This window comes from Corythoichthys intestinalis, chromosome 3 (genome assembly GCF_030265065.1).
Source record: "Corythoichthys intestinalis isolate RoL2023-P3 chromosome 3, ASM3026506v1, whole genome shotgun sequence".
NCBI classification, from domain to species: Eukaryota; Metazoa; Chordata; class Actinopteri; order Syngnathiformes; family Syngnathidae; genus Corythoichthys; species Corythoichthys intestinalis.
Window position 1 is genome coordinate 34,526,941 of NC_080397.1, and position 11,433 is coordinate 34,538,373.

The 11,433-nt window shown below is 40.2% G+C and overlaps 1 protein-coding gene across 1 annotated transcript in view; it reads left to right on the forward strand.

The window, feature by feature from the left end:
* Positions 1–8,689, forward strand: part of rnf181 (ring finger protein 181) — a 17,908-nt gene extending 9,219 nt beyond the window's left edge. Inside the window, exons 3-6 of the mRNA XM_057831130.1 lie at positions 45–175; positions 7,731–7,846; positions 7,978–8,052; positions 8,123–8,689. Of these exons, the coding sequence (XP_057687113.1) occupies positions 45–175; positions 7,731–7,846; positions 7,978–8,052; positions 8,123–8,182 (382 nt within the window). The 3' untranslated portion in view covers positions 8,183–8,689. The remainder of the gene's footprint in view (positions 1–44; positions 176–7,730; positions 7,847–7,977; positions 8,053–8,122) is intronic.
* Positions 8,690–11,433: the final 2,744 nt, after the last annotated feature.

Below are 11,433 nucleotides of genomic sequence, written 5' to 3' on the forward strand. Positions count from 1 at the left end.
ATTTTTCTGAAAGCGTGACTTCATTTTTTTGTTTCCATTTGAAGGTCTCTAATGCAGGGTTTAGACTTGATGGACTCAGGCGATTCGTCCGACTGGAACCAGCGTCTTCCTCCCCCTGCTGCTAAAGTAGCTGTGCAGACCCTCAATGTAGTTGTTATTTCTCCTGAGCAAGCAGGTAATTGGTAGTTAAAGGAAAAGACGGCACCTTTATCATGTTCATTACAAGGGGTGGGAACCTCTGGGTACTTCATGATACGATATGATTTTTGATACAAGGCTCACGATAATGATGATCTCACAACAATTATCGATACATTGGTCAGGAAATCATTCTAGGATATTCCACAAAACAACTAATAAACAGAAAAGCAAGCTATTTTCATCCTTCTGCTGTGAATTGGAATTAGTTTATCACTGATTGACGTCCAATCCATTTGAAGTCGGAGGTAGTCCCTCCCACTTCAAACGGAGTAGACGTCTATGGCTGTCAGTGGCTTTGGCAATTAATTAATTTTGGGGGCATTTCACATAATTTTCTGTTGATTTCCGGTCACTTCCCTTTGCTCTAAAATGAACTGGAAGTGACCTGTAAATGTTCACAAAAGACTGGCTGTGAATACTCTGGTTTCAGTGCCATTGATGGCACTAGACGTCCAATCCAGTCAAAATGAATTTGACGTCTAGCGCTGTCTGTGGCAGCCAGTGAGCTAACGTAGACACGACTGCATAAACGGAGATTGGGGGGTCGGGCAGTGCCAATTTTTAGGTGGCCGAAAAATGTCATTACATGTAATTGACTTTCCTATAAATGAATTTAAAGGGGTGGTTCAGAATTTTTGACATAAGACTTAATCTTCAAGTTAGTGGGGGTTTAATTAGTTGGTGGGGTTGATTTCAACAAATTCCAGCTTGTTATTTGGTAGTTTCCGGGCTCCGGAGTGGTTAAGCTAGCGTGAGTCAATGATGCCTGCTTAGCATCCCAATAAAAAACAACATGCGCGCATGAAAATCACCGATGACCCACGCGATCAGTTGTGTTGGCTATGTTTTTTAGGATAAAGTTAATAAAATTTACCATTGCATGTCAATAATTGTAGTATGAACAGCAACATTTGTAATCCAGCAGCTCTGCAGGGAACATGCTGTCTATGCAAGCAGAGGGGAGTGATACCACATCGTTTCTTTCACCGCAATTTTTTTTTTGTATGAACAAAAGGGAGTCCCCAGCAGACTGAGCATGAGTGGCCGAAGCACTTTTCTCTCGCGGTTGCATTTCCCATCTAAAAAAATAGTCCTGCTGAATGAAATTACGCTGGTTTGGTGTGACGTTGCCTCGGCCACATGGGTATTTCGAAAACTGGTAAATGGTGTTATACTTATATAGCGCTTTTCTGAATTTTGAATGTATTTGACTATGTTCGATCTGTTAATATCATTTTTTTATTAACAAGCTAAGCAGGCACCATTGACTCGCACTAGCTTAGCCACTCAAGAGCCCTGAAACTAACAAATAACTGACAAACTGCACTGAATTTGTTGAAATCAACGCCACCGCTTAACACCTGCTAACTCGAAGATTAAGTTTATTGTCAAAAATTCTGAACTTCATTGAAAATAAAGAACTAGCCGCTAAAATGTTGTCTTTAAAAATTGTAAAGCAAAAAAACAACAAAAATGAATGAAATGAACAAGAATCCCTCGAAGTATTTCATGATTCAAAATTATTTTTCGAACAGATCATGTGACTAGCACCTTAGAGACGGTCCTTTGTTTTGCTATTGCTGAAACTGCGTTTCGGGGTCATCAACATCTTTGCCCCTCTCACAAAAGTCAAATGCTCTATTGGAAGAATTTGGTAGCAGCAGCAGCTTCTTGGTTCCTTTTTTTGTCTTAAACGGTGACACCTTTTTAAAACTGTATATCGATAACCTTTTGGGCTCCAAAGTATCGCGCTACAGTGATTCCCTCGCTACTCCGTGCTTCAAACTTCGCGCCCTCAGTCCATTGCGGATTTTTTTTCCCGAAAAAATAAATAAATACAAATGAGCTGTCACAATCTGATCACGTAGTCTCCCTCTCCCTCCAGGTGTTTTATTTGGTGGGGCAGTGCACTGGAGTTGCTTATTAAAGTTAACGATGATTAACAGACGTTAAAGTTTGATCTTGCCAGAGATGCTTGGAAGCCGAAATTCCAAAGCGCAGTATGTGCCACTCATCGTTTAGCTTGCTGAACAGTTGCTGTGGCAACTCATTGTGTGTAAGTGAGCAGATTGAATGGATTTGAGTGGACTCAGTCAATGAAGCATTTAACAAAGACACGCATTTTTCCAGTTATTTCTTGTTTTAAAATAATTGGGTGGGACAGTAACATGTTTAAACCTTATCATGTGTATTACATTTGAAGTGCTTACAAACCATTTATTAAAATATAAAATACAGAAAAGTTTTATTTTAATTATACTGTGGGGGAAAAAAATGAAATACTGTTGGCGCCATCTTGGAAAATATCTGCTCCGAACTTCCGGTTTAGAAAGAACAACATGAAGTTGAAGTAAGCAGTGTGTTGACAAAGTTAAAACTGCAAAATCAAACCAGAGGAATCCACGGGATATCCAAAAATGGATTCAGCACAACGTAGATGACGCTCCGAGACTTTCTGTGCTATGCGTAAACTCCTGGAAGTCTTTAAATATGGTTTGAAGTCGAATATTTTAAAGGGATCCTCGATCTTAAAGACAAATAATTCTTAAAAGATAAATGTTAGTATGAGTTATAGTAATTGATATTAAAGCGGAAATGTGAAGTAAGGTTGGCCAACCATGTTTTTGAATAATATCAATGGCTAAACAGTTATAAGCATATTTTCCTTTTTTTTTTTTTTTTTTTTTTTTTAAAGCAACCCTTCCAGATTATTTGTCTAACCCATAGCAACGCCCTTGACAACGAAAATCTTCGTCAATCTTCGGAAATTACATCACACCTAGAAGTGCGAGGGAAGTCTGCCATAGAAGAGTATTGTTTGTTGCATTGCTTCTCGGTAAGATGCCACGGCGGTGCGTGGCGATGTTTTGTTCTCACTCAAACGAAAGTTGTATGAGTGGCCAAAGGATAGCAGGGCACTTAAACGGACATCTTTCGTTCGCACGAAGCGAATGAATTTCACGCCATCATCGAGTAGTGTTCTCTGCTGCAAACACTTCGAAGATGCCTGCTTCCTTAACCGGTCTGCTTATGATCAAGGATTTGCCAAAAAGAAAGTGTGATTTTTGGATAGATGACTGATGACTTTGTCAAAGCAGAGCTGCCAACTGTTGTGGAATGAACAGTATAAGCTAGCGACGTTAGCCGAAAGTTAACTCGTGGCAATCCCCGATCATAGTTGTTGTTGCGTTCGCTAGGTTAAGCGTGTTTAAATTGTGCGCCATCTACGATCTTGTCCGAAAGGGTTAATCCACTGTCAGTCGGGAAAGGGGTGTGGATGTGCATATAAGCGGGTCGGTGTCGCGGTAATTCACGGTCACGTTGCAGTAAGAGACACACACCGCCAGTGAGTTTGTGCACATTTATTTCTATTTGTATTATGTATTTCCACCTTCATGCTTCAAGCATTGCATTGCATTTGTACGGTTCGGCGTTTCTTTCACGGTGATCGCTTGATAGCCTTCTAGTTTGTGTTTTACGAGAGCCACTGACAGGTGACAACAACATGCGTGTTGCTTTTAATGTCTGGCAGCGGATCAGCGAGCGCGCAGGTCACGCACTGAATCATGGGAAATGTTGTCTCGGGACAACACTGAAGTGGTGCTTTGTAATCTGTCCGCTTGTGTGAAAAAACTACATTTCCTCACGCCATTAGACGCCACTTCCTGCCGAGAGCCCCGAGCCGTGTTGTACTGTTAGCTCCATGTGTTAATAAAGAAACAAATTTGCCAGCACGTCGTGTGTTCGATACATTTGTAAACAAAAGCACATAACAAGACACTATGCACGATCCATTTAAGAGAGGCTAGGACTGGAGAGCTGTGAGTAGTAGGAGGCAAGGGGGACATGAGCGAGAAGCAAAACTTTGCGGTCGAATGTGGCGGCAGTCCGCTATTATTTTGTTTTCTTATTGTTGCCACAATAAAGTGGAGAAAGCCATCAATGACTCATCTCCTTCTTTCCCTCCTGTTTTTCTATTATTATTTTATATGCACGTGAGCTGCCGGATCTGCCAAAATGAACATGAAGTCTGATTATTATTTTTTTAACAATGTCATCAGATAGACAAAAACATAAAATTATGTGCAAATGCCTGCATCTTCAAATCATTAAAATAATAACAGCCTATATTTTACCAATCTTGTAATCTCGATGGGTCTTGTGTCCATTCCATGTCAGGTAGTCTAGGCACATTGTTTGCATCCTGATTAGTGTCTGGCTAATACATATTAGGTCCAACATAAAATTCCAACCTCCTCTTCTTCCTCCAACTCTTCAAAAACTTGGATCTCCTCCCTTGCGCTCGATCTATCGCGTATATCGCTGTTTGAATCATTGTTTGAAGGGCTTTGTATGGCGGCCGTATGTATGGAGCTGCCATCGCTGTTCCCGGTGTGACGTATCACTTCCGGGTTCGTCCCCTTTCAGGCTCGAACTTTGTCAAATATACAACATATAAATTATTTTTTCATGCTTTATTTGTTGGACAATGTTTAATTACTTTAATTGTGACCCTATTTGGCATGTGAAGAAATTACTTCACATTTCTGCTTTAAAACCCCTCTTAATGTGTTCGTTTTAATAAGATTTTATAAAATTATTTTAAGTGATAGGTCGCCATTCTTGTTGACGTCGCAGTGCGGTGACGTCACCGGGCCCGCTGCCGAACTTCCAGCGTGTCACTCGTTAGCTACTCCAACATGTCGTCGGTTCTGCCCTTAATTTGAACCAGAGCGGAAAAGTGAAGAGCAGGACAGAACTGTCGGTCGTTCACAAGACGAGCAACAAAGGCAAAATGTAGAGCAGGAAATACCTGATAAGACAAGAGCTGGGCAAAACTGGTGATGTACTCGTGGCAAGTGCGTCTCAATGACAAAGGAGCGAGAGAGCGTATGCTGTTGAGAACTCCGGTTTTTGTTAGCAGGTCTTCAAAGTTAGCTATTGCATGATCAAACGTATTCCAATATAATTATGTAGATTGTTAGCATCCAGAGCTGTCGTGTGCTTTACATACAGTACAGGCCAAAAGTTTGAACACACCTTGTCATTCATGTATTTTTATTTTCATGACTCTTGACATTATAAGCTCTCACTGAAGGTAATAAAACTATGAATGCACACGTGTGATAGTCAGGATCGGAGACGTGTCGTGGCTGACTGTCCTCATTAAATTTGTCAAGAAAGCCCGCAAGCAGTTTGCTGACGACATGTCAACAAAGCACATGGATTACTTGAACCATGTGCTATGGTCTGATGAGACGGTGTACCGTCTTCAGAAGAGGCTTCCTGCTGGGGTGACAGTCATGCACACCAATTTGATGTAGAGTGCGGCGTATGGTCTGAGCACTAACAGGCTGACCCCCCACCTCTTCAATCACTGCAGCAATGCTGACAGCACTCCTGTAACGAGTCACATGACAGTTTGGAGGGAAAATGACAAACATTACTCAATTTGGATATTTAAGGATGTACGTAGTTTCCATGGGGTGTACTCACTTTTGTTGCCAGGGGTTTAGATATTAATGGCTATATTTTGGGTTATTTTGAGGGGAAAATAACTATTCTTTAAGCTGGACACAGACTTCTTTTCATTGTGTCAGCGTTGTTCCATGAAAAGATATAAATATCTGCAGAAATGCGAGGGGTGTACTCACTTTTGTGACACACTGTATGTCCATTAACGTACAGTAAGTGTTGTTGTGAGGCACATCGAGTGGTCTTCCTAGCCTAACAGCGTTTCCACTTGTAAACAAACAAACAAACAAACAAAAAACTTGTAACACTTGAATTCATGCGTTGACATAATTGTGCCATTCTACATGTACTGATTAGCAACAGGCTAGCAGCCCCAGCAGTACAGTAGATGTAGTAAATAATATTAAAGATCTACTTACCATCATCGTAATAACAATATAAATGGCAACAAATAGTTTCATGCGCAAGATTTTAGCGTTAGTATTTTTTGAGCAACGGACACATGACAATGCAGGAATAGGAAGAACATACCTTCCATAACACAGCGGTAACATGGCTACAAAAACACCCGGTCTTTGTGGTGGCACGAGCTTGGTTCCACATCTGACTTCATGAACATTTTGTCTGCCCTTGTCGTGATGATGGCAGATGGCTGCGGTATTTCCAAATTGTCTTTCTTAAGGGATTTTGATGAGTCATGTTACTCCAGTTCCACTGTTGTTTTAGATGAAGAAATTTTAAAACGAAGTTGCGAGCAGTAAGTAAAGCGGAAGTACCTCTGAAACGTGTCTATATGCATCTCTTTCCAGTTCTAAATCTGAAAAAATACATTAAACACACACACCCCAAAGAATTTTTTTTTTTTTTTGGGGGGGGGTAGTGCGCTACTTTGCGGTTTTTCACTTTCTCGTGGTGGGTTCTTGTCCCTGTTAACTTTTGTCACTCACACTATTGTCACACCTCTATTCTAGAGATGTCCCGATCGATCGGGATGATCGATTGGGTCCGATCACGTCATTTTCAAAGTATCGGAATCGGCAAAAAAATATCGGACATGCTTTTTTTTTTTTTTTTTTTTTTTTTTAAAATATATATATATATATATATATATATTTTTTTTATTAAATCGTTTTCTAATTGTATTTAACGTTAATGACATAATATGTTACACTCATCCAGAGTCTTTAGTTTAGGCTGAAGGTAGGGTTATCAAATTTATCCCATTAATGGCGGTAATTAATTTTTTAATAAATTTATCACGTTAAAATATTTATCGCAATTAACGCATGCACTGCACGACCCACTCACGCATTGTCGCGTTCAATCAGTAATGCCGCCGTTTTACCTATATTTAGAGCTAAAAGGGAGCGTAAACTGAGTAGAGTGAATTTAGGCAGCCTTTGGAGCCTTTTTTTAATTGGCTTAAGCCTTACAATCCCTCTCCCTACGAGAAGATCTATCAATTGGTACCACTGCGCACAGTCATGGTTGCACTTACCATCATGCATTTGGGCAGAAGTTAAATGGCTACAGTATCATTTACTGAAAGCTCACTAGATGGCAATATTCAGTCACAACATACAAAGTCACATTTATCCTTTAAGAATTACAAGTCTTTCTATCCGTGGATCCCTCTCACAGAAAGAATGTTAATAATGTAAATGCCATCTTGAGGATTTATTGTCATAATAAACAAATACAGTACTTATGTACTGTATGTTGAATGTATATATTCGTCCGAGTTTTATTCATTTTTTTTCTTAATGCATTGCCAAAATGTATATGATCGGGAAAAATCATCGGGAATGATTGGAATTGAATCGGGAGCAAAAAAAAAAAAAAGCAATCGGATCGGGAAATATCGGGATCGGCAGATACTCAAACTAAAACGATCGGGATCGGATCGTGAGCAAAACAACATGATCGGAACAACCCTACTTTATTCTCCACAATGGCTTTTTTTTTTTTTTTTTTAATCACTGTTTAGTAAAGTTTTAACCAATCAAATTACCTGTCCTTTGTTTTAATGTTCATTTTATTTTTTGCTTTTGCAGACAAAGCCCTGAAGTGTCCCGTTTGTTTACTAGAGTTTGAAGAGCAGGAAACAGTTCGAGAAATGCCTTGCAAGCATCTTTTCCACTCTGGCTGTATACTGCCATGGCTAGGCAAGGTACAAAGAGCATATATATATATATATATATATATATATATATTATATATATATATATATATATATTTTTTTTTTTTATCCCGTATATAATTGTTTCTCATGTATTAATATTTGTTTGTTAAAAACACAAGACTAACTCCTGCCCGTTGTGTCGACTTGAACTGCCTACTGATAATCCAGATTATGAAGAGTTCAAGAAAGACAAGGTAAGTGTGTAGTTGCGTAAGACACATTGTGTTTGCGTCAAGTGTTTAGGTGTGTGATTGTGTCATGTAGGAGAGAAGAAAACAGAGGGAGCACAGACTGGAGGACCTCCACGGAGCAATGTACACATGACCGTGACCTCTTAACATGACAAGAAGCTCTTATCAGTCGGCGAAAGTACACAAGCACACACATTGTAGCCTTCAGTATGCAGTAGTGACTCAAGTGTTGTTTGTACAACCAAACTTTCACGTTACAGAAATTATGATATCCTCATGATTTGTTTTGAAGTCATATTCCCATTCATTCCTTTGTTTTATAAGATTTTTTAAAAAATGCAAACCACAATCATTTTACATTACTAAAAATATCAAATGTTTAAATATTTATGAATAGTAAGCCTTATATTTCAAGAATTGTAATGGAAAACGCATTACAATTACTTTGCTCTTTACGGCTCTTGCGATTTATTTTGTCTGATTATAAAACTCCATTTTAAAACCTCATGAGGGTTTATTGCAGGGTTGATTGATGTACTGTATTATCTAGAATATTGAAATCCGCAACATTTGCATGCAAGTGTTTTGAAGTAAAACTAAAAACTTGACAGTTTACCTTTAAATAAATGCATTTGTTGTATGATTCTCTAACTTGCTTGAATGCCTTTGCAACACTCCAAATTTTGCTGACCTAGCAATCCCCACTATGTATTGTATTTGCTCTAATGATAATAATACATTTTATTTCTTGAGCGCTTTTCAAGCCACACAAAGACACTTCACAAGAGAGATGGAATCACAGTACCAACAAACCAATAGGGCTCAAAGCGTCAGCGGGACAAAGAATGTCTGCTAGGGGGCGCTACATAGTGTATTTGGAATTTGTCTTTACACGGTATGAAAGATTGCACCTGTCTTGACCTGCCTGCTGATTTTGGTGCATTTTGAAGCATTCTAAGGGGGTCAAATTGAGCTCAAAGGGGCTGCGGAACAAAGAATATAATAATAATAATAATAAAACTGAGGAACAACAATAGGTTACCTAAAAAAAAAAACATTTTCACCTGCATGTCCATACTGTTCAGTTATGGATGTGTTCCAAGTCAAATAAAATCAAATCAACTTTTATTTGTTTAGACCAAATCACAACAACTGTTATCTCAAGGAGAAAACAAAACATGTTTTAAGGTGCAGTAGCCCTACGCTGGATTTCGAGCAGAATGTATTTGCAAATCATGGTGGAAAATAAGTATTTGGTCAATACCAAAAGTTCATCTCAATACTTTGTTATATACGCTTTGTTGGCAATAATGGAGGCCAAACGTTTTCTGTAACTCTTCACAAGCTTTACACACACTGTTACTGGTATTTTGGCCCATTCCTCCATGCAGATCTCCTCTAGAGCAATGATGTTTTGGGGCTGTCGTTGGGCAACACGGACGTTCAACTCCCTCCACAGATTTTCTAGGGGGGTTGAGATCTAGAGACTGGCTAGGCCACTCCAGGGACTTTGAAATGGTTCTTACGAAGCCACTCTTTTGTTGCCCTGACTGTGTGTTTGGGATCCTTGTCATGCTGAAAGACCCAGCCACATCTCATCTTCAATACCCTTGCTGATGGAAAGAGATTTTCACTCAATCTCCCGATACATGGCCCCATTCATTCTTTCCTTTACACAGATCAGTCGTCCTGGTCCCTTTACAGAAAAACAGCCCCAAAGCATGATATTTCCACCCCAATGCTTCACAGTGGGTATGTTGTTCTTCGGATGCAATTCAGTAGTCTTTCTCCTCCAAACACGAGAACCTGTGTTTTACCAAAAAGTTCTATTTTGGTTTCATCTGACCTTAATATTCTCCCAGTCCTCTTGTGGATCATCCAAATGCTCTCTAGCGAACCGCAGACGGGCCTGGACATGTACTGGCTTCAGCAGGGGGACACGTCTGGCAGTGCAGGATTTGAGTCCCTGGGGGCGCATTGTGTTACTGATCGTAGCCTTTGTTACTGTGGTCCCAGCTCTCTGTAGGTCATTCACTAGGTCCCCCGTGTGCTACTGGGATTTTTGCTCACCGTTCTTGTTATCATTTTGACGCCACGGGGTGAGATCTTGCATGGAGCCCCAGATCGAGGGAGATTATCAGTGGTCTTGTATGTCTTCCATTTTCTAATATTTGCCCCCACAGTTGATTTCTTTACACCAAGCATTTTACCTATTGCAGATTCAGTCTTCACAGCCTGGTGCAGGTCTACAATTTTGTCTCTGGTGTCCTTCGACAGCTCTTTGGTCTTGGCCATAGTGGAGTTTGAAGTGTGACTGACTGAGCCTTTGGACAGGTGTCTTTTATACCGATAATGAGTTAAAACAGGTCCAATTAATACAGGTAACGAGTGGCGGCACGTTAGAAGTTAGACCTCTATGACAGCCAGAAATCTTGCTTGTTTGTGACCAAATACTTATTTTCCACTCTGATTTGGAAATATACATGTTTTTAAATCAAATAATGTGATTTTCTGTTTCTTCACATTCTGTCTCTCATGGTTGAGGTTTACCCATGTTGATGATTACAGGCCTCTCTAATCTTTTCAAGTAGGAGAACTTGCACAATTGGTGGTTGACTAAATACTTATTTGCCCCACTGTATGTAACCGGAAGGAGAGCATGCTGTCGAGGATGACACCCAGACTTTTAACCTGAGTAGAAGGAGAGATCAATACATTGTTGTTAATGGTAATATAGAATTTATTGACATCAGAGACCATGGCGGTGGTTCCAACTAGGAGGACTTCTGATTTTGAGCTGTTGAGTAGGAGGAAGTTAGAAGAGAACCAAGAGTTAATGTCATCTAAACAGACGGTGAGGGAGGAAGGTGGATGGGAGGAGGTTGGTTTTGAGGAAATGTAGAGCTAGGTGTCATCCGCGTAACAGTGGAAGTGAATGTTGTGTTTACGCAAGATGGAACTGAGGGGGAGAATGTAAATGATAAAGAGGAGCGGCCCCAGGACAGAACCCTGGGGCACGCCAGCGGAGACAGGGAGGGATTTATGGGGGCCGAATTTGACAATCTGTGTGCGGTCGGACAGGTAGGAAGTGAACCAGTAGAGGGGTGTGTAGGTGATACCAAGGGAGGAGAGCCGGTCGAGAAGGATCGTGTGGGAAATGGTGTTGAAGGCAGCAGTGGGATCGAGAAGGACAAGGATTGATAATAGACCAGTGTCGGGTGCTATGAGGAGGTCCTTTGTAATTTTAAGTAAGGCTCTTTCAGTGCTATGGAGGGACGGAAACCGGATTGAAACTGCTCGTAAATGTCAATGGCAATTAGCTGGTTATGGAGTTGAGATGCAACAGTTTTTTCAAGAATTTTGGAAATAAAAGTTAAGTTGGAG